This window comes from Endocarpon pusillum (assembly GCF_000464535.1).
Source record: "Endocarpon pusillum Z07020 unplaced genomic scaffold scaffold7164, whole genome shotgun sequence".
NCBI lineage: Eukaryota > Fungi > Ascomycota > Eurotiomycetes > Verrucariales > Verrucariaceae > Endocarpon > Endocarpon pusillum.
In genome coordinates this window covers 179,464-205,590 of record NW_006916636.1, presented here as the reverse complement: position 1 = coordinate 205,590, position 26,127 = coordinate 179,464, and the positions used below count along the sequence as shown (strand labels likewise).

The 26,127-nt window shown below is 49.4% G+C and overlaps 7 protein-coding genes across 7 annotated transcripts; 5 read left to right on the top strand and 2 right to left on the bottom strand.

Annotated features, from left to right (window-relative positions):
- Nucleotides 1-1,246: 1,246 nt before the first annotated feature.
- Nucleotides 1,247-3,150, top strand: EPUS_04691 (uncharacterized protein; the record flags this gene model as incomplete). Its single annotated transcript, XM_007807628.1, has 2 exons — nt 1,247-2,538; nt 2,616-3,150. 2 exons carry the CDS (start codon nt 1,247-1,249, stop codon nt 3,148-3,150), a joined length of 1,827 nt encoding a protein of 608 aa, XP_007805819.1.
- Nucleotides 3,151-3,639: 489 nt separating this feature from the next.
- Nucleotides 3,640-5,388, bottom strand: EPUS_04690 (uncharacterized protein; the record flags this gene model as incomplete). Its single annotated transcript, XM_007807627.1, has 1 exon — nt 3,640-5,388. The coding sequence occupies one exon, from the start codon at nt 5,386-5,388 to the stop codon at nt 3,640-3,642; it is 1,749 nt and encodes a 582-aa protein (XP_007805818.1).
- Nucleotides 5,389-5,540: 152 nt separating this feature from the next.
- On the top strand, nt 5,541-6,208 carry EPUS_04689 (uncharacterized protein; the record flags this gene model as incomplete). Its single annotated transcript, XM_007807626.1, has 2 exons — nt 5,541-5,621; nt 5,681-6,208. The coding sequence occupies 2 exons, from the start codon at nt 5,541-5,543 to the stop codon at nt 6,206-6,208; spliced, it is 609 nt and encodes a 202-aa protein (XP_007805817.1).
- Nucleotides 6,209-10,236: 4,028 nt separating this feature from the next.
- On the top strand, nt 10,237-12,084 carry EPUS_04688 (uncharacterized protein; the record flags this gene model as incomplete). The annotated part of the gene is made up of 4 exons (XM_007807625.1): nt 10,237-10,578; nt 10,631-11,352; nt 11,403-11,999; nt 12,054-12,084. 4 exons carry the CDS (start codon nt 10,237-10,239, stop codon nt 12,082-12,084), a joined length of 1,692 nt encoding a protein of 563 aa, XP_007805816.1.
- A 5,008-nt stretch (nt 12,085-17,092) lies between these two features.
- Nucleotides 17,093-19,838, bottom strand: EPUS_04687 (uncharacterized protein; the record flags this gene model as incomplete). Its single annotated transcript, XM_007807624.1, has 4 exons — nt 17,093-17,596; nt 17,659-18,573; nt 18,633-19,160; nt 19,215-19,838. The coding sequence occupies 4 exons, from the start codon at nt 19,836-19,838 to the stop codon at nt 17,093-17,095; spliced, it is 2,571 nt and encodes an 856-aa protein (XP_007805815.1).
- A 422-nt stretch (nt 19,839-20,260) lies between these two features.
- On the top strand, nt 20,261-22,674 carry EPUS_04686 (uncharacterized protein; the record flags this gene model as incomplete). Its single annotated transcript, XM_007807623.1, has 11 exons — nt 20,261-20,453; nt 20,509-20,746; nt 20,797-20,956; nt 21,004-21,094; nt 21,155-21,181; nt 21,231-21,354; nt 21,414-21,734; nt 21,792-21,975; nt 22,033-22,121; nt 22,181-22,424; nt 22,498-22,674. 11 exons carry the CDS (start codon nt 20,261-20,263, stop codon nt 22,672-22,674), a joined length of 1,848 nt encoding a protein of 615 aa, XP_007805814.1.
- A 1,443-nt stretch (nt 22,675-24,117) lies between these two features.
- Nucleotides 24,118-25,901, top strand: EPUS_04685 (uncharacterized protein; the record flags this gene model as incomplete). The annotated part of the gene is made up of 5 exons (XM_007807622.1): nt 24,118-24,148; nt 24,215-24,357; nt 24,456-25,553; nt 25,608-25,684; nt 25,742-25,901. The coding sequence occupies 5 exons, from the start codon at nt 24,118-24,120 to the stop codon at nt 25,899-25,901; spliced, it is 1,509 nt and encodes a 502-aa protein (XP_007805813.1).
- Between the last annotated feature and the right edge of the window lie 226 nt (nt 25,902-26,127).

The following is a 26,127-nucleotide window of genomic DNA, read 5'->3' as shown; positions in this document are numbered from 1 at the left end:
AAACAGTCATAATTAGCCCAACCGAGAGTCGAACTCGGGACTTTCGCATCACTTGTGAGGCAAGCCATACAAAACCATGAAAACGGTTGAGTATAAGAACGACACGCTAACCACTGCGTCACTGGGCTTTTAAGCATCATTGTGTTGATTATAAAAATATAATAATTTAATCACAAAGCGAACACTAAAGCCAATTCTGACATCTCTGGTCCATGACAACAGCTGTTAATACCTGCCAGGATCTCACGTGAACTGACACGACTAATTTGACATTTCTCTGACCTCTGAGGCATAAGCTTTTATATATGAAACTATTAGTACTGTAGTGTTAAACTGACAGGCTACAGGAGTGGGGACTACGTTAGCTCCATCTTTGACTTTGTCCCAACCTCCGAGATCCAAAAGAAAATCACAACAGTGGACAGCCAAAGATGGAGAGGTGGACACGGGAGAACAGGCCTAACTCTATCCATCAGTGTTGCAGCCCAGATTTGGAGAAGAACATTAGTTGGCACGGTGCCCAGCTGATGCCTCTTTCAGCCGACAGTTTATCCTGCTCTGCAAGCTATGCTGAACATGATCTTTAGCAAGGGACATGCTCCTTACAAGACGACTTGTCTTGTTCACACCTCCAACATGTTATATCGGCCTAGCACGCATGGCAAGCTGTGGCCAACAGCAAATTGATGTCGATGGTCCCAGGTCCTGACTTGAAGCACATGGGGCACTCACCCCTTGAATCAGCCTTCTAGACCTTCAGCAGTGCCTTTCTCGTGACAGCAGCACCACTAGGAATGACGAACGGGCGAGGTCGTTTTATGATCGAATCACTATACCACGCAATGATCCTAAAAGACACCATCTCCTGCCACAGTGCTTTGGACATCCTGCCTCAGCCTTTGCCTCCTTCTGATCTCCCTAGTGACCTCCATACGCGGATGCCTGGCAAGCAAGAAGAGACAAAGCTCGGCCAGTAACATGTATTGCAAGATTGCACCACTGTTGTTATTCCTACTAGAGGCGTTCCAGGCTGTTTGGAATGCAACATTCTCACGCACATATTTGTTATGATAATTCTACTCCCATTCCCTTGGCAATGTTGATGGCCTTTTATCTTCTTTCCTCTCTCCCCTGTTTCTTCCACCGTTCTTGAATATCAAATACAGCCATTCTTTCACAACTTTATACTTTGCACCGCTTTGAAACCTAGCGACGTGCAGTATTCGTTTCAGTCACTCGTTTTCCAATGTCGCCTTCGCCCACCATGGGGCTGTCACTATCATGGCTTTTTACCTACCTGAGCGCTGTCGTCTATCTGGTCAGTGCTCAGAATCTCACACACACAGTCGCCGTTCTACCCGATGGTCATATCTGCCCTACACCGTATTTGACTACTGTCTCCATCGTCCCAGTCTACGTTAGCACCTACATTCCAGGCCCTACACAGATCGAGATCTTCGGCGATGGCAACACGGTCATCTTCAATGGCCCTACAACTATAATTACGAGCACGATCATTACTACCACCATCTATCCCACCGCGACTGTGACCACTGGCCCATCGATTACAGGACCTCCCAATGGGGGTGGAATGAGTTCAGGAGGGTCTTTCTCGGGCTCTTCTATGACATCCATCCCAGGGTCTTCCTCCCTAAGCCCTGGATCAAGTTCCGGCCCTGCATCTACATCTGGAAGTGGAAGTGGATCCCGATCCACATCATCCACTTCGTTGTTATCTGGAACTTCCAGTAGCGGGCAGCCGCCCGTGACATCTCCATCAGCAACACCAACCACATCCAGCACCACGTTCTCATACTCCGAACCTACTGCTACTCTAGGTCAAGGACTTCCTACTGGTGTTTTCACATCGCTGCCCGAAGGCCAAGGTCCTGTTCTTCTTGGATTTGCTGGTCGCATTCCGAACAGAGTCCGCCGTCAAGCCTCGGCTAGTCCTACGGCCACTGCAACCGGCTATATTCAGGAAGACGGTGACGCAGCCCCTGGCTGCGGTTACGCTGCACGGTGGAGTATTGAAGGCGGTATGTTGATGTCTGATAATGCTACGGTCGGGAAGGCTAGAGGCGCACTGTACGCTGCGATCAAACCAAGCGAGACTCCAATGGAAGTAAACACCACCTTCTACTTTACCAATGGCATTCTGGGATGGAACACAACGGACGTTGGACCGGCGAGCTTTTACTCCTGTGGCGGCGATGCCTATGCTGGTTTCCCGGCCGCGCCCTTCAGCAATTGCTCGGCCATTACCATTGGTGGCGTAGACGCTGACGTTTGCCCTGTGGATATTTCGGATATGGAGCCGCCATCGTCCACGAGCTCAACCGTTCAGAGCTCGATCGGTGCATCGGCCAGCAGCAATCCTAGTCCTCCTGTCACGTCGTCGAGTGCATCGGCCAGCACCAATCCTAGTACTCCTGTCACGTCGTCGAGTGCATCGAGTATCCGAAGCTCAACTGGCATGGGCACGAGTTCTATGTCGTCCTTGACTTCATCAGGTGTTAGAAGCTCTTCTCAAGGTACGTCCGGAAGTTCCTTGTCGTCTAGCCCCTCCTCTTCACGAACATCTTCTGTTGTTGCAACGTCCTCTTCGGCATCAGCATCTTCCTCAACCAGTCCGGTGTCATCTTCGCAGCCAACGTCGACTACAAGAACAACAAGCACTGTTTCCCCTACTTCAGTGACCAGTTCCGGGGTTGTAAGCAGCTCTTCTCTTTCGTCTGCAAGTCCATCGTCACAGGCGAACAGTCCACCGGGAACGTCTTCATCCTCTACTACAGCCAGTGGCCCTTCTTCGCAGACTGCATCCCCAGCGTCCACTACGTCGTCGCAGAGTTTGTCCTCAAGTCGATCATCGTCTGCACCAGAAAGTCCTTCATTGCAAACGACGTCCTCTTCAGGATCCTCCTCCACATCGGGATTGTCATCCTCTATGAGTTCCTCGTCCACACCGGTCAGCTTTGCATCTCAAACGAGTACTTTAGTACCTTCGTCTCAGAGCTCATCGTCTCAAAGCGGATCAAGCTCTACAGCTTTGCAAACAACAACACCTCAAGTCTCGTCAAGTACGGGTTCCGCTGCGACAACAAGTGGCACTTCCTATCCGTCTCCGACAGTGGCTCTCTGCTCCGGTAACCCGCCAGCCTACAACTATGAAGCAGTGACCTATGGGCAGAACTATGAAGTCGAGTGCAACCGAAACATTGCTGGGCAAGACATTGGGCTCCCGCCAGGGTTTCGCAAGAGAGCTGCAAATTCTCTTGAGGAATGCATGTCTGCTTGCAATCTGTGGAACCAGCAATATGGAAGCATTTATTGTGTTGCTGTTACCTTTGCGAATGGCTGTTTCCCGAAATCAAGCGTGACTACCATTAGCGATGAAGCAGGCGCTGAAGCCGCTCGAGTCCTCTATTCTGCTTATCCCTCGATAACGGACAGGCCGTCCAGTACAACAACTGCCATGTCGACCCTTGCGTCGAGCACTTCATCCTCAAGTCCTCCGTCCCCAACAAGCACTTCTTTCCAGATGACCTCGGAGTCTACTCCATCGTCGTCTAGTTCAAGTGGGACGTTCAGTTCTAACAGTGCGTCGTCAGCTCCGCCTTCCTCAACCAGCAGTTCTTTTCAAGCCACCTTGTCGTCCAGTACCATAGTTTCATCGAGCTCTGCGGCCCCAATCAGTTCGACGTCTTCTTCCTCTCTGCCCACACTGAGCACGCTAGGCTCGAGCTCGTCTTCTGTGTTCTCAAGTGTGGCAACGTTAAGTGTGACTTCTGTGGCCATTTCATCGTTGGCTAGCTCTTCCACAACGTCCAGCTTTCTACCGGCGTCCAGCTCTCCACTGACGTTGAGCTCTTTACCGACGTTGAGCTCCTCCTTAATAACGTCGAGCTCAATGACATTGAGCTCTTCCCCAATGTCAAGCTCTTCACCAACGTTAAGCTCCTCAATGACGTCAAGCTCTTCACCAACGTCGAGCTCCTCAATGACGTCGAGCTCTTTACCAACGTTGAGCTCTTCCCTAACGACGTCAAGCTCCTCAATAACGTCGAGCTCTTCCTTAATGATGTCGAGCTCTTCACTGACGTCGAGCTCCTCCCTAATGACGCCAAGCTCTTCCCTGACGACGTCGAGCTCTTCCATAGCGGCGTCGAGCTCTTCTTCTGGCTCTAGCTCAACTTCGGTCGTTGTATCTACAACTTCCGGTCTTACAAGCTCACCCACAACAACATCTGCTTTCACAACTCCTACAGTCTCTTCAAGTTCAACCATCACCTCATCTCTGTCCAGCTTTTCTTCCAGTTCAAGCTTCACGACATCAACGTCTAGTATCTTTAGCACTTCTTCCAGTCTAACCAGCTTAGTGACCTCTACCCTCTCATCGTCAAGTCCTATAAGCTCAATAGTGACTGGTTCTACCTCCACCAGCTCTACCTCCACTGGACCTACCTTTACTAGTCCTGCATCCACCAGCTCTATCTTTACTAGCTCTGCACCTACCAGCTCTGCATCTACTGGTTCTACCTCTACTGGTCCCACCTCTCCTAGTTCTGCATCCGCCAGCTCTACCTCCGTCAGTCCTACCTCCACTGGTTCTGCATCCGCCAGCTCTACCTCCATCAGTCCTACCTCCACTGGCTCTGCATCCACTGGCTCTGTCTCCAGCGGTCCTACCTCAACCAGCTCTGTCTCCAGCGGTCCTACCTCTACTGGTTCTGCATCTACTGGCTCTGCATCCACCGGTTCTGCATCCACTGGTCCTGCATCCGCCAGCTCTGTATCTAGTGGTTCTATTTCCACCGGTTCTACATCTGCTAGCCCTTCATCGTCTAGTTCTGCAAGCTCAAGCATATCGACGTCAAGTCTCCCGTCACCCAGCTCTACAAGTTCATTTACTTCAACCTCTTTAACCTCAAGCATCAGCTCTTCGTCATTTAGCCCAGCCACATCTTCGGTTACATCTTCGAGCTCATCTACTAACATACTCTCAGGATCCAGCAGTACGTCAAGCAGTACGTCAAGCAGCACATCTAGCAGTGTATCGAGCAGCATGTCTAGCAGTGCATCTAACATGTCAACATTAACATCAAGTCTTGCAAGCAGCTCCGCATCACAATCAACTACCTTGACTACCACGTCCACTTCGTCCTCAAGCAGCTCTTTGCCCGTGACAACCACCGCCACCAGCACCAGCAGCAGTTCTTCTTCCTCCTCAAGCAGCCCTATGCCAGTGACCACTACTACCAGCACCACCAGCTCTTCTTCTCCATCGTCCTCAAGCAGCAGCTCTAGCAGCTCTTTGCCTGTCACGACGACGACGATGACCACAACGACAACAACGAGCAGCTCATCGACTGTCAGTACTGACACCATCGGCGGAGCCGTGGCTACAAGAGCTTTATGTGCTGGATACACATTGCCTCCGGTCCCTTCGAGCACACCTACACTTGGAGCGTATAATTACCAAGTAATCAGAGTGTCCAACTCCTTATTTGAAGTCACATGCTATTCCAATCTCGGTGGAAATGCACTCGACGAAGTTACTGGTATCACTAGTCTGGAAGGTTGCGCGGCCTCTTGCGCTGCGTGGAATGAAGCACTTCCTGGTAGAACCGACCCATGCGTTGGAGCCACATTCGCTGGGAGCAGCTGCTACAGGAAGAAGTCTTATGGCCTCGCGAATTTCGACCAAGGAACCAAAGCCGTCAGACTGATCAATGCTGGCTATGGATACCCTGCTATCAACGACCAGATGTATCCCATCCCCAACATTGCCTCGTCTACGATCTGTGCCGGACCTTCTAGTACAGCATATGCCTACCAGACCGTCGTACCTCAGAGGACTTTTCAGAACGTCAACCAATGGACAGGCAATCTAAAGTACGAAGTCGAGTGCCAGAGACAGATAACTGGTACACTCTCAACAGGCGTGTACCTTACCAGTTTCCTATCTGGAAACTCGTTCAATTCATATGAGGACTGCCTCCGGTATTGCCAATACTCCAACGAGAACTCCGACGGCAGTTGCCGTGGTTTCAATTATGATCCTTCGTCAGGCACAATTTGCAACCTGTACAGTACTGTCTCCAGTGTTAGTGCACAGGTTGGAGTCAGTGGTGGCAGGTGGTTTGGCGGCGGCTACAGCAATGCCACAGATCGACCGGCTGGATTTGTAAGCGTAAATCAGCAGTGATCACACAATACAGTCTTTGTGGCGTTTCTACCTGCACAGCGCGCTGCCGATCGATCTCTGGGGATCGGGGGCCCCTTTCCCGAGGAACAAGAAGGTGATAGCTCTTCAAGGAGATCACGCGACGGAGGGTAATTGAGGAGTACTGCTGGGAAGAGACGGTCTGCTTGGCACATTCACTGGATTCATATCGCGTGTTCTTCGTTTCGTGACTTCCATTTAGTCCGGTGTGACGCAGGTAATGTCAGTACTAGCGCCTAGGACTGTATTACATGTCCTCACTATTGACTGCTTGAGCTAGTCTGTATTTAGAAATTTTAATTCAGGGTTGGTGTAATGCGGACCGTCATTGAGAGATGGAGAGATTTCTGACCTTGATCCAAGGCTGTTGGATCTCTACCAACACGTCAGCTCCGGGGGCACATTAAAGCATCTGTCTATCATATACGCCGCCTATTGCATTCTTTTCTCTCCATTGCCCCCTTAGAGCACATAGCATATAATTTCTGTTACCTCACAATTCTCATTTCGCCTTTGAGGTCCAGGGTAATCATGATACGACGCTTCCTCTTACCAACGCCTGTGAAAACCACTAACACAAGTATCATGCTTAAGCTGGGAATGTATGACAAGCAGTATTCCAAGGCAGCTCAGGCGTACTGACGCACTCTCCGACGGTACGGCCAAGGTCCATGGTCGGTTGTACTTGGCATTCGGGGGTTCCGATGGTCTAACCCGCCTGGGTAGAAGGGAGACCATGGACACACGGAACGGTGTAGCAAAGTGCCCGTCATGTCGTTTGTTCAGAAGGCATCCAGTTTTGTTGAGAATCAGACCGCTCAAACCATGCGTAGTTTAACTTGCTGGTTCTGGTCGGCGAGCTCGATGTGTTAGTCAGCCTAAATTCAGCATTTCCTCGCATCCCGGCTCAGCCCTTGCAGTGAGAAAGAGAAGCTCGTGTCTGGCCTGATTGGCAAAATCCTTGCAGCAGAGGCGGCGGCATGTATATCGACAAGAAAATTAGAGTGAACCTGAAAGGTGCGTAGAAACCGACGAGACCCTAGCTTGAGAAAGCATGCTCTTGTAGACGGGATTTGGCGAGGAGAAGATGGCTTACAAAGTGCCGGCCAAAGCCGACAGTGCTGGCTGGTGGTTGATCTGGACAATGATTCGCTGGGAAATGGCTGATTACTACGATGTTTTTATGTCACCAAGAACACCCAAGGTGGTGAAGGCACTATTACTATTTGTTAGACATACGTAGTAGATCTCCAGGATAGGGGGTCACTATTGTGTGGCATTTCAGGGGCGGCTCCCTATTACGATGCACGATTAAGTAATATTAAAGCTCAACTAGAGCGCCACTAGCTGCTCTAATTTTAGCGTATGTTGAAGACTTGAGCAAGCCATCTGTCCGTAGTACAACCTCGTGGGTATGCCTGTGAATCCTCCGTAGTTTTGTGCTCCACCCCTTTCTCTCCAAGGGCCGCAGTCTTTTGGTCCAACACCAGTTTACTAATAACGTACCCAACTGTCATATGCACTACTACAGTACTAGGCAGAAGTATCCATAGCTCAGCGCTTGTATCTCTGCCAGGAAACAGACAAACGAACCGGCTAATCCGTGAGCAGTTAAGCGGTACTGCTGTGGCCAGTAATTAATGAATATCGTCCAAGAAAAATCTAGACATCAATGTGGCGCTGTATCAGAACTAGCTGCTACTAGTACTGAGCTATAGGTACTTCTGCCTGGTACCGTAGTACACCCTCAAATGCATCACATTACTTGACGTCTTAGGTCTTAGAGCATATTTCTATTATTCGAACGTTGCTGGTCCTGTTCTGAAGATAGAATTGAAAGAAAAATGTCCTGGAAGCAATACATCAAAGGTCACCGCCCTCAGATGAATATTCGTTAAAGGAGAGCGAGCTGAAATTCGTAGCTTGTGGTTTGGTAGGAAGGGAGATATGGACCCTAAAAATCCTGCATATGGGGTGGTGGTGCATATGACAGCTGGGTAGGTTAAGCTAAAATTCTAAGACATTTTCGGGCTAGCTAATATGTGACTGAAGTTCTACGAGGCCATTTATGAGAACCCTTGGAAAAGCGTGACATGAACCATTACATCATGTGCAATGTTGAGGCTCACACATGATCCTCGGTCTTCTGCATTCAGCCGTCACGCCAGGGCGGCTTTTAAGGGGCCCCTAGAACCCCTTCCGGGCAGAGCGATGGCACAGCCTGCATCTCATTCTCCCTGAAAAGTCGTTCAAGCGAATGGATTAAAGCATCCGGAAGCCACAGTGGCAATTATGAATGGTGATGGTGCTGTACACAGTACTCAACCACTTAGGAGGCTGTGATGAAATCACTTGGCTAACGCTAGCAGACTTGCATCTCAAAGCAGGTCACAAACATGGCTGCAGCCGCCGCGAAACCCATGATGAGGATCTTGGAGAGCTGGCTGACAGCTTCCAAAAGAGTGGTACGTAGTAGATCGAGAGATGAAAGTCTGCCAGAGACTTACTACGGGGGGAGGAAATAGTACCCATAGCTCAGCACTAACTAGTATCTTTGCTAGAAACGCGCCAGAAATGAGACAGCTAAGCTTTTGATGGTTAAGCGGTACTTACTGGTGCGGCCAATAAGTGTGGACAATCACCTGAGAAGCTTCTAGACATCATGTGGCTAGCGCTGTACCCAACTAGTTACTACTAGCGCCGAGCTATGGATGCCTTCCCCCCGTGGGCCCGTAGTATGAGTAGAATGTACGATAATCCTTTCTGGAAAGGGGTCCGCCAACCTCTGAAAAGGTACCAGAAAGTGCAATCGGCAACGAAACCTAAAATTCAAGGTTCCAGATATATTTGGCCGGTACTAGAATCTCAGAACGACTCCCCAGACCCAAAGCAGCATTTCATCATGGAAAAGTAAGAAAGGTGAAGAACAAGTCAAGTGATGACCTACCACGTATGGGTTCTATAAGTTTGCCACTTGACATAGACAGCTCCTCTTACCCGAGACCAAGACATGCGCAAGACGGCATTAGCGGCCGGCGGACCGGTTTAGTAAGTGGTCCACTTAGGAAAGTTCCGTCAGTACTACGGTAGGATGCATAATAAATGTCAGCGCGGCCCTGGTAAAATTGTTATTAATGACCTTCATACAGATACCCCTGTCGCCCTACGAATGCCGTATCCCTTTGGAAAGAGTTATTCAACGCGTCAACGCGCTCAGTGAGCTACGGGAGGCTTTAACAGCTGCCTGGAACGCTGTGCCTGCGGCCTATCTCTCGAGCTGCTCAAATCAATGCTAGTAAGGTGTCAGGGAGTGATCAATGCCAGTGGAATGCACACTCGATACGGAGTAGAATAGCTAGTCCTAATCGAGTGATTTTGTGGCGTTCTATCTTGGCGTTACAAGCTGTTACTAGGACGCGCTTACATTTATTTTGCCTCCTCACCGTAGTATGTTCTTGAAATGAGAAGTCTGGCTTGCTAGTTGCTAGTATCAAGATGCAACCTGTTTTGTTCCTGGTGACCAGGCATGTGGAAGCCAGCCTAACGATGCGTTGTAGGAAGATTGTTCTGTTGTTGGAGAAAGACCTTGAGGAAAGCGACCTAGTGAGATGAAAGAGCGAAGAAGGATACTCATCTTGACTTTTGAAACCTACCAATTTCATGTTAACCCACCGCACATAGCCATTTTTATCCGCCTTTCCAAGAAAATACTGCACCTACAGTCATCGACGTCAACGAACTGGGTCACATAATACTGTTGAGTCATTCGATCAATCACTGGATCATGATTCTCAACAGAGCATGGCTTTAACAAATACAGCCCAAGTGGCTCTTCGACGGTCCTACGCAGCTGACCACATCAGGCTACGCCACAGTTGACCCAATGTCAGAGCATGGCAAGTTCCAGGCTCGTCTAGCACATATAATAGAAGGTTGGTTACCATAGCTCGATCGTAGCTTAACTAAGAGCACAACTATTTCTACACATTCTTGCGGTAAGTCTTTTCAATATGCTAGGATCACCTCTTTATCCTGCCGCTTGTCTCTGCTTTGCTCTTCAAACCTATGCTAGAACTGTTTCCTACGACTGGCGTCTCCACTGGGTGTCCGTTAACCCAGATGGCGAACTTCTCAGACCGGCAATTGGCATAAACGGCCAGTGGCCTAACCCGGCGATTGAAGCAGAGGTGGGCGATCGCATTGTCATAAACCTACATAACCAGCTTGGAAACGAGACAGCAAGCCTCCACTTCCATGGAATCTACCAAGAAGGATCCAATGGTATGGACGGCTCACCTACTGCGACACAGTGCGAGATACCGCCCGGTGTATCCTTCACATACGATTTCGTGGTTCGTTTCTGAATCATTGTCGAGGTTGGAAGATGATCTAACCAGCTGCAAGGTCAATCAACCAGGATCCTATTGGTATCACTCACATTCATCCGGGCAGTTGGCCGACGGCCTTCGAGGCCCCCTTATCATCAAGGACCCAAAATCACCTTATGCCGGAAATTACAGCGAAGAGCTTATCGTGACTATCAGCGACTGGTATCACGACGAGGCGCCTTCGCTAATTCCTTACTACCTCTCCTCTGTCCAGAACCCGTCTGGAGCAGAGCCAATCCCTAACTCGTCGCTTATCAATGAAGCCCAAGACATCAAGCTTGCAGTCAAGCCAAACACGAACTACCTTATTCGGATTATCAGCATGGCCGCCTTCGCGCAGGCATATGTTCATTTTGACCAGCATGAGATGACTATAATTGCCATTGATGGTATCTATGTCCGACCAAGAACAGTCTCAACGGTGCATGTTGTAACTGCTCAGAGATACGATGTGTTGCTTACGACGAAAAGTGACAAGGAAAGGAATTACGCATTCTTTTCGAACCTGGACCAGGCCAAGTTCCAGAGTATTCCAGGATACCTTCGTCCTAACGCTACCGGATATCTCGTGTATGATGCATCAAAACCTGTCCCACCAGAGGCCCCTACCGTCGGCCGCTACGATATCATTGACGACTTCACTCTCATACCCTGCGACGGCCAGCCCCTACTTTCGGGGCCTCCAGACGCTTCGATTGTGCTAAATGTTGGTTTTTTTGAAAGAGATGGACAAAACAGGTATGTGCCCTGGTAAAGTCTTCTTGTGCAGACTGACACCCTGTCTCTAGGGCAGGCTTCAATAATATCACCTACATAGGACAAAAAGTGCCGTCCTTGTACACAGCATTGACCACAGGCAGTGATGCCGAAGACCCGCGTGTGTATGGTGTGAACGCAAACGCTAAGGTCGTTAAGCAAGGTGATCTGGTTGAAGTGGTCATCAACAATTTTGACCGTAGTGGTCATCCCATGCATCTACATGGCCACGCTCCACAGATTGTCGCACGAGCTGCGGGAGTCTTCTTACAGAACGGCACACTTTCCGCAAAGGGTTATACTGGCGACATTGGAACATTGCCTAAGGTACCCATGCGGCGAGATACTTGGGGAATGGCTCCCGGAGGCTATACCGTCATTCGATATCGAGCAGACAACCCTGGCGTATGGCTGCTTCATTGCCATATGGAATGGCATGTCGCAGCAGGTTTGAGCATGACCATCGTTGAAGCACCTCTCCAGCTTCAGCAATCGCAGCGCATCAATCCGGCCATGGAGGATATATGCAAGTCGCAAGGTCTAGCGACTGCGGGCAATGCAGCAGGGAATACTGAAGACCATTTCGACTTGTCAGGTGCAAATACGATAGTAGAACCGAATCACCGCGGGTAAGTGACTTACATCGCATTCGAATTCTTTCCACCAAGCTAACTCCTTTCTAGGGCGTTGGTCGATGAAGACTATAACAATTAGTACCCTGCATGGAGTCATTGGTGAAAAGCATTAAAGCATGATATTTTTCCGACTATGTTGAGTTGCCTTTATGTACAAAACCCAATCCGGTGATCATTGTTTGGCTGGTGGATTTCTTGCGATCATCTACAGGTTAAAATTGGCGTTCTGCAATTGAAGACGATGGTATGCACAATGAGTTGTGACTCTCTTGCGTTCTGTCACTTCAGCACTCCCGCCTCTCTTCAAGACAGTCTAACTACTTTCACTGTTCTTTTCCCTTTTCTCTTCGTACTTGTCTTCCTATGCTCTGCGACTCTTTAGAGTCAATTCAAGTCATCTTCAATAACACACAGCTCCAATGTAATTTGTGCAGATTCAATTCCCATCTGCGGCCTATCGTTCTATACCAGCCTGCTGCATATTATTTGTAATACACTCACATTCATTTATCAACTCGACATCTCGCTTGAGCTTTTGCTTTCCTTATGATGTACATATACAAATGTGTCCTTCTGAATCTCTCCTGTATATACTGATTCTACTCCACATTTTAGTTCGAGATCAACTCTTGCTTTCAACACCAAAAGTCGTCATCCAACCGCCTATGTTGGGATTTGTTCACCACAGGATGAACCCCCTTGGAGCGAGTGAGAACTTCGATAAATGCACTCTTACACGGAAACAGTTATCCGGAAGCCGCGCATCCCGTTGGGCACTCTGAGGTCTTTCAACATTGCTGGGTTTTGGAATGCGTTACGAGTCCAGAATGGCCAAAGAGATATACAAGCTTATCGCTCAACTCGGTTTTTCTCCTTGTCGATGCCGGATGAGTGTATGTAGTTTTGTTACACAAATAAACGGCCGAATTTGTCGAACATCAATGCCCATGATTTTGCGGATTGAATGGCAAAGTGGCACCGTCGAGGGCCTCGATGGAGGGTGTTCTCCTGGTCGCTTTCGTCTCTCATCTCGTGAGTACAAAAAGAGGGGTTTGGCTTCACTGGGAAGTAGATGAGTGACCTGAAAATAAGAGAAGAAGACTGTGGTGGAGACCTGAAGACGCCTAAACCAGAAGTTCCTTCTTTGATACACAACAACTGCATATCATCCAAAAGCAGATGGCCAATCCGAAAGAACAAATCAAACGGCAGAGATTGCGTTACGGTTCGCGATAGCGAGCGAGCCAAAGGCGAAATGGTTAGACCTGATTCCAAACATCCAGGCTATCCTAAACACCTCAACCTTATATATAAGGCGATAGCTGTTCCATGTCATGAGGCCAGATCATCCAAGCGAACGGGTCGATTGGCATATTGATGACCTGGAGACGGAATAAGAAGCGACGGAACAAAAAGCGAAATGATACGAGGGCGTATCAGTCTTCAAGGGAACACCCCCCCTTGTCACGTGCGTTACGTTAGCTCCACATGGCGCTCCTCTTAGATTAGCTCTCGTTGCTAATGGCATAGGCAATGGTGACCGAAACATCACCAAGAGCCAAACGAATCAGACCAGGACAGGCCAGAGGGCCAAGACACATCCTGGGAGGACGGATACTTTCAGTTCCAAGAGGCAAACGAAAGTGAAGGGCAAAATAGGTTGACGAAACGCTACAACAAGTCGGATTCGGACTTTTCTCGACTAGTGAGTCAGCGACATGCCGAAAATGCCAGAAAACGTTCCAGTCAAAAAACAAGTTGCACACCCATCTGCGGGAGGCATGTATGAGTAAGGGCAAAAGGGTCGGAAAGGCAAACGAAACGTCTGGGCGATCAGACGATACAGCAGCAGCAAGAGCTAATCTAAGAGCTAACGCCAAGCGAGCTAACGGAACATGGACGTGACAAAAGGAACCCACAAAGAACTACCAGATCAGACTTGGCAATGTGGAATATGAGATAAGACATCCACTGAGGGATCCGTGGGCGGCAATAGGACGTCTCAAGGCAAACTTTTTAGTTGGCATGGGCATATTGGGTCCCGAATCAACTGACCTGATACTGTCTCAATCCGTCATGATAATTAATCGGAACATGTCAAGGCATCCGGATACCGCTCGATACGAAGGCAAGAGAAGGCCAAACGTATCAAGCGAGTAGTGCTGGCAAAGGAACAAACCGTAATACCCGCACGATCCATGATGATGACTCCAATCCGTTCTCGTATCAATCCACATCGAACTCGTATCTTCGCAACACTGCCGCCGAGGCCCGAAAATAATGAGGAAGATAATGTAACGGAGAAGCCAAGCCAAGCCAGAAAGAAAGAAAGAACAGACTTTCCTTCCCGCCGAGGCATGATCATGTCGTCATTGTATATCGACGGTGCAGTTGTAATACGATGGGGTGCAAAGGTATTCCCCGGAGGGGTAAATGATAGCACATGGACCTGGATGGAAAACCGATGACGTGAGCCAGTGTGTCCATCTGGATCAAATCGAGTCAATAGCAGTAGTAAACCAAATCAAATCCTTGGCAGATATACCAAATCCTGTCAAATAAATCAAATCAAATTGGTCAAGTGGAGGTCTTGGCAGAAACGTCTCTTGGTACTATTTGGAATATTCAGGGTCATTTCTAATGGAAAAAATTCTTTCTTGGCGGACTCTTCTTGTGAGATGAAAATCCTTCAGTCCCTCTTAACAAAACATTACTTATTAACATGTGAATCGATTTGCCAAACGAGTCAAATCAAATCAAATTCGACCTTTGGGATTAGATAGGTAAATTAAGTGGGGGTCATGGTTTGGTATATTTGAATCGATGGATACACTGACATGCACTGGAAGGCAAGACAAAACCTATCGATAGCGAGCCGTAGAAAGCAATCGGCTCTTGCAAACGTGTCAGCCCAGTGGAGATACGATTCCAAAATGACACAGCCTTAGAAATGGGATCCAAGAGAATGCGTTTTCCTGCCATCGCGAAAGGGGGTATATCGGTACCTGGGTTACCAGCATAAACCCCCCGGCCCTCCCCCCCGCCGAGAACGACATTTATGCTGGGAAAGCAAAAGATTTTCGGTAGTCCCGCTGGAAAGAATCGATCCCGTCACCTGCTCTGTATCACATTCAGAATCGACGCCGTGCCAGACTCGATTGATCAGCGAGTGCATCAGTGAGGTTTTCTTTAGCATGTGCGATACCAATGTCTGTATCGTTTCTTCTTCCTTTCCCTTTTCTGGAAGAGGACTTGGGCATCCAGGGGAATTGAAGAAGTGGGTGGTGCATGCCAAGAAAAACGGATGAGCTGTCCAGGTTGGGACTTTGTGCATGGGGTATGTCAGCAGCATGGGTAGTCTTTGTAACTCTTGTCTCCAAAGCTATGGCGTAGACGATGAGAACTTCCTCGCCTGGGTTCCACAGGTAGGATTTGGCTTGCCTTGGCTCCAGGGGGGTTTTGTTTGGGAGATTTTATGGAGGAATTGCAGGTGTGGAGATCTGCTCGGTTGAAGGCATTTGGCCAGTTCATCTGTAAAGGCGGTCCGGTCTGGGCCGGCGAGGGAGATGGCGCGCTGGGATTTGTGCGATATATGTGGAGGGCGTGATGGGAAGTTTTCGAATATGAGCGCAGCCAAATGTGCTGATCTGAGTCAGGAAGTGTTGGGTGGAAGAGCTCGATTCCCAGGCCACGGAACCGTTGACCTGGTAGAGCAGAGATGATGCTTCTTTGTGCCACAGCGGACAGACACAGAGCCTTTGAGGCCCGTCACAGTCAGGAGCAAGGCATGCCTTGGGCGTGTGAAGGTCTTTATCGTGGCTATCATAGCCTTGCATAAACCTTCAGCGCTCTGTTGAGGTTTGTGGTTGTTCAGGCCATTCTCGAGAAATATGCCATGTGTCGATTTTGGGCGCCAAAGGAAGCAAGGACGGTGGGTTTACTATTAGTTTTTCAAGGACGTAGATGTGACTCCTCCTGACGTCAAAGCCATGTAAAGAGAGCGGTTTGTGAAGCTGTGATTGGTAGGAAGGGCAACGGAGCACAGGCTGGACGCGATTCATGTTGCGATAGCCTGATATTCGTATGATGATTATGGTCTAGATACTAGTATGAGAGGCTCATGCATGATAACATATCACAATCGCCAGAAGAGATTTGCACGCTATGCCTAGACCCAGAGATGTGACCGACACAATAATTGTAATGCTAATCCTAATGCTGTAATTTTCTTTGCTCCTATAATGGGTATTGTGCACGGTAGGACACTGGGAAAGCCAAGCACGTGGCATTAGATAGAACATATCTATGGGTTGTCTTCGTTTGTATGTGAACATGTGTAAAGCACAAGAATGTAGTGTGCACCAACATTAAGCAATATCAGGTGCTTTCAAGTCTGCCGCTGGGAGAAGTCTGGCAGGACTGCCGGTTTCTTCATGGCACCCCTAGGAGGATTTACTCCCGTGGATCTGAATTGTAGGCGTCTCCAAGTAGAGCAGAAAAAGAACTGATCATCTCAGCTGGGCTGGTATCTGAGAAGCTAAATGAAATGACGAATTTGAGGATGCGGCCAGATGGCCGCGGATGTGCTTCGTTGAAGGTACTAGGATCGTTGATTTGCCATTTGTTTTCCACTCGAGTAGGATGCGACAACTCCAGGAGAATCGGGCGCCAGGACAGAATCCGCGATTTGCTTATCTTGCAGAAAACAAAGCATATGTACACGTTTCAGACATGGGGCTGCCGTCCGGATGTTTTAGTTGTGCCAAAACGAAGTTGCTGGTCGGACTGGTGCTATGCTCCCCCTGTCGACCAGGGAGCCTCCGAACAGCATGTGGCTCGAAATGACCACCAATTAGATCGTCCAGGTCGCTCCACATGTTGGAAAGGGCGAAGAAGTAAGCTCCTCAGCGAGGGTAGCTTCAGAAGTCGGGTGATTGGCTGCTCGTGACTGGGGATCTGGAACATCATCTATCTTGATCTTTCATCCGCAATTCTGGCGGAGGCCCATGTGCATACTGTCGGCAGACCTCGCTCCCGAGGATGATGCGGTGTCTGTATGGGTAGTTCCTTTTAAGCTAATACGCAACTCAGCCCATTCCGATGGGATTCTTCCAGGCTTTCTTGACTACTTTGCCTTCGATATCAACGGCAACCAAGCAGTACCCGTTTCGAGTCTCCTGGAAGCGGAGAGCGGTAGGAAAATTTTTGAATTTTTCATGGTCTTGAATGGCCAGTGTGCCTCCACCAAGCGGCACGGGGTTAAGGGCTGACAGCCCACCACCCTCTTCGGCGACCATAGGCATGATTACAATTCTGGCCTGATGTTTGCCTAGGCGTTCTACCAGGGCGATAATTCCGACACAAGGACAAACCGCTCCAGCGAGGATTGACCCTGACTTTCTGAGTTGCACAAGATCATGAACCAGCCTTTCGTGCACGCGGACTTGTGCTGAGCCTATTGGTGAGACGAAGGACCATTCTCCTTTGTGAACAACCCTCTCGAGTGAGGGCAGAGTTGTACAAAGGACGTAGGGATGGGACAGGGAAGATTCGAAGAGGGATGTCGACGAGATTCCTCCGCTAGTCATGTCCTAGAACAACGGAAAGGTATCAGCTAGAGGAGCGAAAGAGAAACTACCCGGAGTAGACATACCGTCGTGATGTCCTTCTTCAGAATAAACGGTGCCCCGTCTGGACGAGCATTATTTGACAGACGCCAGACCAAGATCCGATTGTTGTTAGTAGCGCAAACAAGCCTTTTCCCGTCAGGGCTGAATGCTAGTGTTTTCAACAAATCCATAGTCAACGGGTTGGGTTTGGGCCGAGTGAAAGAGACAGGCTGCCTTGTTAGAGTAGCAATCTCATTATTTCCATGAATGCAATACATCTTAATGCTGCCGGAGTGGGCTCCTTCCTGTCTTACCCATCCCCCAACGGCAATCCAGGTGCGATCGTCCGTTTCATGAATGGTGATGAGGTTGTTTGGATTCCATTGATGACGATCCGCCTCCATACCGAATGTATCCAGATCTATCATCTGTCCGTCATATCGGAAGATGCGTATAGACTTTACCCTAGACTCTTCCACCAGAAGCACAACAAACCTTTCTGATAGGGCGGCGGCAGCATATTTAAGTTCAGAAGCAGCATGTCGAAAAACTGGTTGCATTCCAGGCTGTTCACCCAGGTTGCTCAGGGAATAGATCAAGACCATCTTCTCGTTTAAGAAATAGGCGTGTGAGCATTCTGTGGAAAGTCCAGCTGCCGAAAAACGAATTCTGTGGAATGCTGAACCACGGGGGAGCGGGACACTGAACTTCTGAGCCTCCGAGGTAATTCCACTTGTTGGGACGTTTCTTTCGATCCAATCAAGACGGTCCATCACCTGTCTCGAGGAGGAAGACTCGGTGATGGAAATGCTGGTACTATCTCCAAGACATTCCAATACCATAGTCATTTCGTCCCGGAGCTGCTTCTGGAGCTCAGGCCCTGATCTTTGCCCGGCCTCCGTGAGAACAAGCTGAGATTGCAGGGATCGTGAGGAAGGGTTGGCTAAGAGGACTTCCAGCTAGCAGAACCGGTCCGTCAACAAATGTCGGAGGGTACGCCGTAAGATGAATTACTTACCGCTTTCCACCGAAAGTTAGCTACTCTGCTCCTTGCGACGATCAACCTCATCCTCTCTTCAAAGCCAGCCGGGTATCGCTCAGGATCAGTGATGCTAGCCAACTGTGTCGCACAGTCCAATATTCCATAAAAGTAGTTATATCTGTCCAGACTGGCGGGTCCCCGGTCCAAAACCGCTGACAATTGCTCACGAAACTTTGATGGACGACGAAGATCTGCTTCGAAACATCCATTGTCCTCTGAGTTCAGAACCCGTAGCACTTGCTCCAGAGCAACATCCGCAGCGGCTCTGGAGCATTTCAATGCTTTTGTATGTAGATCATCATTACTTTTATGGCTTTCCACTGATTGGGCACCGATGCGTGAGTAGAACTCGAGTGCTACTGCAATCCTGGTGAGGCCTTGCATTTTGAAGAGATCGTGATACCGGTTGTCTGATGGCTCTGCGTGTCGAGTAGAGTCCAGCAGTCGGGTAAAATTCCCGTAAAGATCTTTAACAGCATTGTTCATGTTACCAATTCCGAAGCCCTGGCAATAATCAGTTCCACATCCAAGTTGAGGGAGCTCGAAGGATATTCCTACCAGGGCAATATTGACTGCGACCACGCCCAGCTGCATCAGGTCGCCTGCAACTTCAAGGGCGTCCTTGATCCTGGGCCTTGCTTTGACGAATTGCTGGGCTGCTACCAGAGAAAGTAGATATGAGCATTGCGCTCTACGAAATGCCTCTTGCGTAGCCCCAGTCTGCTCTTCCGGTAGCCAAACCAGATCTTGATATAGCTGGTTTATTTGCTCCTGCCATCTCGCATGAGAATCTGCCTGGTGGGCAGTCACTCCGCGAAGGTGTAGCCATGCCACAACAGAGAGTAAAGCCCGCAATTGTAGCTCTCTTAGGACGTGGGAGGATGCATTGACATATTTCACCCCACAAGAGGACAGCTGCTCCGCGAGTTGGCTGATCACTGGTATGTCGAGCGCGCTCCTGAAGATAAACCTTGAACTTTCAGAGTTTTCGACTTCGTGGCAGAGACATTCGTGGTTTATGAGAAGAGTTATTTCGTCCAGTGTCTGGGTGTCGTAGACGTGATCTTTGATGGCGAGCAACAATTCTTCGGCAACGCGTTTCCTCGCGCTTGTCGCTGGCGCTTCGGGCTTACCGACCATCCAACTTTCATACCAAAATGAAGGTCTTTGAAGGGAGCCCATCCCAAAGGAAGCATGGATGAGTATTATACTGATGAACAGTGCAGTTACTGGTCAGCCTCTGGCAGCTCGACGATCATGTCACAGAGCCTGCCTTGCCATGCGCTCGCAGGCTGGATAACACCCTACATATGAACCGCCAGCCTAATCTCGAGACGCAAGGCTGTAGGATGCTGCCAAGTGATGCGTCACAATTCAAGGGCTATGCCACCATCATGCATGATCTGTTGACAGGAACATCACTAACGTGCCCGGGTGGGGTGAGACGAGGCTGCCAGGAGCAGCCCCGGAGACTGCCTTGCAGTGCCGTCAGTGGTAATAGAATTTGGTTTAGAAGATGCGTTGAAGTAACCTTCTTCTCCCAAACTCTTTTCCTTTCTTCCCCTCCCCACCAAACACCCAGGTCTTCGCTGGCATATCACAGGATGTCTATTGTAGAAAGCAATTCAAAGGGTTTTAACAGTCCATTCGAAGTGCGGTCGTACCAAGGTGGCAGTGATCATCAAAGCATTGACAGCAGGAGCACCACCAATCACAATGGCACCAGGAGTCACCTCGCTCGTCGGCTCTTCGACAACGATCGGCTCGACAGAAAGCTCAAACGGCATCATATCACCTGTGAGTCTATCGAATTTGCGCTTGAGATTGCCTGTGCTAATACACACGGCAACAGCAATTGCATTTAGCGGCACGATTGGCATAGGGCTTTTTGTCACTTCTGGACAGATCATATCTATATCAGGGTCTGGAGGCTGTGTGATCTCATTCGTAGTTGCAGGGCTCATTGTCATCGCCGTTATGCGTACATTGGCCGAGATGGTGTCTGTCAGACCACTATCGGGCGCCTTGATTGACTTTCCGCATACCTTTGTGGACCCTGCTTTGGGCTTTGCCGTGGGAATAATGTACTGGTGAGTACCACTACAGATCGACGTGTTTGGAATGAACTGACACCATCTAGTCTTGCTCAATGCCTAAGTATGGCAGCACTCACATCAGCTGCAGCTAGGATTGCGGACAACTTTTTGCCGGATGGTCGCACGCTAGCGAACGAGCAAAAGGCAGGAATTATCACGGGGTTGCTGATCATTACACTCCTGTCTAACGCCTGCGGCGTCCAGGTAGAAAGCTCAGATCCACCGCTACGGACAAAGCTGACATCTTCCAGCTCTATGGACGGTTGGAGCGTGTGGTCAAGTGGTTGAAATACTTCATTATCATTGGGGTATGTGTACTAATGATCATTATTAATGTTGGTGGTGAGTATAATATTCTACTCAGGATACGCTACAGGCGGTCTACTGATACCATACTTGCAGTTGGTGGTAAATCTTTTGGGACAACGAGTAAGTGGAACACTATCGGCCCATGACCGAACTCGACTCATGATACCAGATTACACCCAGCATGCGATGGCGCCTTCCCTTCGGTGGGCTGGCTTCAACAGTACAGCAGATGCAGAAGAGAAGAGCAGCGAGTTTGGGATCCAGGGCCACACAGGTAGATTCCTTGGAGTCTGGTACAGTGATGCTATATTTCAAGGGAGGGTCTCGTGACAGCTAACACATTCGCTTATAGGACATCTACCACCCTTGCGATTTTCGCCTGTATGGGTGGGGATTTGGTCATTGTTACTGCCGGTGAAGCCGAAGCTCCCCGACGTGACCTCGCCCCTTCAGCTCGATTCATGTACCTTGTTCCTATTAGTTGTTATATTTTCGGATCATTCCTGGTGGGTTTCAATATAAACTTCATGGACGCGAAGTTATTCCATCCATTCGCCTCGTGGAACTACACAACTTCGCATTCGCCATTTATCATTGCGGTCGGCTATACCTCGATCAGAGTTCTTCCTGCTCTGTTAAAGGCTTGCTTCCTCTTCTCAGCATATACAGCTGCGTGAGCTCCCAGACTCTGCACGTGGACCGGACCAGTTGCTGACCTTGAGATCGCCAGGAACACTGGTCTTTTTGCGTCAAGCCGTACTCTTTTTGCAATTGCTCAATTGTATGGTAACGACTTTATCAAGCGCACCATAGGGACGACCAATTCTGGACATACCCCGATAGCTGCAATTATATGCTGCTCAAGTTTCGGTCTCCTTGCATTTCTCGGTCTTGCAGATGGAACTTACAACCAGGTAGGAGATTTCTGTTGTGCACAGACCACATGAGAGTATAACTGACATTATCTGCAGCCTATTCTCTCACTTTCTTCGTTCTTCGTAAGCACTTTGGCTTGTGTCTACATAAGCGAATGCATTGCATTTCTTCGATTCAAAAAAGGGTGAGTGGATTGCATCATTGTTGTCTTTCGTTGCATCTTTTGGTCTAATAACAGTATAGTCTCACGACGTTAGATGAGAAAGACGTCTTCTCCCGTGACGAAGAGCTCTACCGCAAGAGACATTACCGAGCTCACTGGCAACCTCTTTGTGCAATTTTTGGCCTAGCAGGTTGTTTGCTGGTAGTCATGTTCAGTGGATGGCCAGCAATATATCTTCTCAAGAACTATGATGCAGTGAAACCGGATCAATCCATTAAGCCTCAGCTCATGCTAATAGGTGATTTGCTTGGAGCTTATCTTGGGGTATGTTTCCTGCACTATTCTCATGCCACTCTTACCATGAGGTGCCCGCCTGTCGTGCTAATCACGTTCGCAGCCCCTCCTCTTCCTCTCACTTTTTATCATCTACAAATTCGTATATGGAACAGAGTTCCGCTCACTTAGCGATTTTGAAGATGCCTACTTCCTGCCGAATTTCGATCAGGAACCTCTGGCAAAGCGGCCACATGGGTTCAAAGCATGGATCAAAGAGATTTGGAGCTTTGTAAAATGATGTGGTCTCACTTGTCATGACATGGGCACATTCATCTCTGACCTGGACTGGCGAGTGTACTTGACAAACATTGTCTGGCAAGCAGGAGTTGATCTTCATTGGACAGGTGTACAAGCAATGCAAACATCCCGTAGAGCCGGCGTCTAACTGTCATGTGTAGATGGAGAAAGTACACAGCTCCAGTACGTGCAGAGTAAGGACCCTGTCACAAATACTGCAGAGCGGTGTCACTCAACGTAGCCGAAGCGGGTTGCTTAGACTCCTCCTTTAGGAAGAAACCATGTCGGCTCTACATTGCACTGCACACTTTCATTCAAGGCCCATAGGCCCGCTGCAAGGCTCTTTCCCGAAAGCCGCACACCCCCTTCACGAAGAGGTCCGTCCTACCCTACAGTAGCTTAGAGCCACCAAGTGACTATGCCATGCTACTAGTTAGTACGGAGTACTTGCCGATCAATGGGCAATTTTAATTTTCTCCAAGTGAAAGCCACACCAATGACTACCTTGCCCGTTATCGAGAAGAAGCCTCATTATAGGATCGGAGAGATAAAAGGACTTGGGGCCGCTAGGTAGGTTCTCTTGGTGGGGGGCTTGCTCTGCAAGGCTGACCAGGCATCATGCTGAATGTGATGGTGACTACTCGCAAGTTTTCCGGTTGGATGTCTTAGAAGCCACATCTAGACCACTGCATGTCTAGAACGAGGCGTTTTTCATGAGGATAGAATCCAGATCTGGATCTAGATGCAAAGGGGTTTCGCTAATCTCAGACTACTAATAACTTAGTTACTTGTAGGGTGGTTCGACTAGATTTTGAGCGAGGCGACTGCGCACGCAAGACGAATTCGTGGGATGGGGATAATGGGCAAAAGAGCATGAGTGAATTGGTGATGGGGGTTGGATGTTGTTTGTTATGGCATAATCATTAAAACAACTGATTTGATTACGTAGGGAGCGGTCGGAGAAAAAGGATGCATCAATCACGCCGCCAAAGGGACAATGCTAATGGCTTTCGAACCACCTAGTGCTTGGTTGATATATCCTTCCAGACAGCTCTAATCAGAGCGGCCGGCTAAGTTTGCCTACAATGAGCAATGGTATTGGGTGTAAACGATCGCGGGGTAAACTGTTTGTTCATGGGATGGAGGGGTGTGACAGATATAATGAGACATGAAGTGGGGGTTTACTCCACATAACCAGAGCGGATGAGTGGGGTAGTATCTCAGTGATAGTGATAATGTCAGGGGTCGTAGTCTCGGCGGTGGGGAAAAGAAAACCGAAATTTGCAGCATCAGTTGCAGGGGCGGCCAAGGTATCTATCTACTCTCTCACACACAAGCCACTTTGAAACAGCTTTTTGGTCTCGAAGACGGGTCCGCGCCTTGTGTCGTCAGATTGTTTTAAGTTGTGCATACTCCAGCCTCAATCAAGCGGAGTTTGCAAAATATGAGACGTCCGAGTCTTTCAGATGCAAGAGGTAAGTAAACAGATTCAATTACTCGATACGGCAAGTCATCATGGCGGACTAATCTTCCTCAATCAGACGCGAAGGACGTCGCCGCTTCGATCGTGCCGGAGTATGCTCAATCATGGGACCCCGTGGTCGAAAGGAGGGTGGTGCGCAAGATAGACATGATTCTCATGCCGTTCATGTGGATCGGCTACGGGCTGGTTTACTATGATAAAGTATGCTACCTCCCTAGGACCGCTTAGATAATGTATCAGTTTGATATGATGTTCATGTGTATATGTTTTCTACCAAGCTAACCGCACCATCAACCCAGGCCATCCTCGGCGGCGCCGCCGTCTTCGGCATGACGAGCGACCTCTCCCTCCGGACCATCACCTCCCCACCCTCCCTCAACCCGCCGGTCATCTCCACCACGCGCCTCTCCTGGGCAACGTCGCTCTTCTACTTCGGCATGCTCGCCGGTCTCTACCCGCTCACCTACCTCTTCCAACGCTTCTCGCTCGGCCGCGTCCTCTGCGTCATCGTCGTAGCCTGGGGCGGCATCGCCATGCTAACCGCCGCCGTCACCAGCTACCGCGGCCTGTTCGCCCAGCGCTTCTTCCTCGGCTTCACCGAGAGCATCATGCCGACCGCCTTCATGGTGGTGGTGAGCGGCTACTACACCCAGGCCGAGCAGACGATGAGGCAGAGCTGGTGGTACTCCGCCACGGGCGGGTGGACGGTGATTGGCGCGGCGTTGAATTACGCATTTGCAAACATCACCGGCGGAGCGTTGACGAGGTGGCAGTACCTGTATCTGCTTGCCGGCGCCATCACGGTGCTGTTCGGCGTGTGCTGTTTCTGGTTGCCGAATTCGCCGGCCAGTGCGTGGTGGTTTGATGACGAGGAGAAGGTTGTGGCGATTGAGAGGTTGAGGATGGGCCAGATGGGGGTCAGGTGCCAGAAGCTGAAGTGGGGCCAGATACTCGAAGCGGTGCTGGATCCGAAGTGTTGGATTCTCGGGGTTATGATGGGCGCCGCGTATACGGTGAACGGTGCAGTTACTGGGTTTGGACCGCTTATCGTTTCTACTTTTGGCTATACTGCGTTCGAGGCTCTGCTGTGGCAGATGCCGCTGGGAGCTGTCTGCTTTGTGTCGATACTTCTTACCGGGTATTTGAGCTTGAAGGTGCCCAATATTCGCTTGATTATGCTGATGACATGCTGTCTGCCGGTCATTGCCGGTTGTGCGATGATATGGAAGAGCACTTGGTCTCACCATGCTGCTACGCCTATCGCTGGCTACACGGTCATCGGCTTCTTTGCGCCCGTGACAAGTTTGACTGTGAGTACCGGTATGGCTAATGTGGCTGGGGCTACCAAGAAGAGCTACATGGCAGCGAATATTTTCGTTTTCTACTGTGTTGGCAATGTACGCTGTTTTAAGTCTACCAAGAGTAGAAGAACATGCTGATCAGGTACACAGATTGTGGGTCCTCAGCTTGTCAAGTCCCAGACCTTGCAACGTCACTATCCTGAGCTGTGGCTTGGTATCATAATCAGGTGAGCGCAGATCCCCTCCTCACAGTTCGCGACACGAGGACTGATCATCAATGGTAGCTATTGCCTTGTGATCGTGCTGGCTGTCACGTTGATGTTCATCCTTCGGCGTGAAAACATGCGAAGAGAGCGAATGCAACTTGACGAAAAGGAGGCGGAAAAGACCGCCTTCGAGGATTTGACGGATAAGGAGAATCCACATTTCCGATATGTATATTGACGTTCACATGATGACCATCTTCTTCAGTGCGAGAAACAGGTCCCAATCCGTGCCATATGTTCGATGTGCCTAACAGATGCCGTGATAACACCATCTTTCATACAGCCCTCCCTCTTGGAGTCACAAATCCGCTGTCTGTGCGGATAGCCATGTCAGTAAGCTGATTGCAAGATAATGACCTGGAAATCGACCTTGCCCAACGGGAACTGGTCAAATAATGTACACT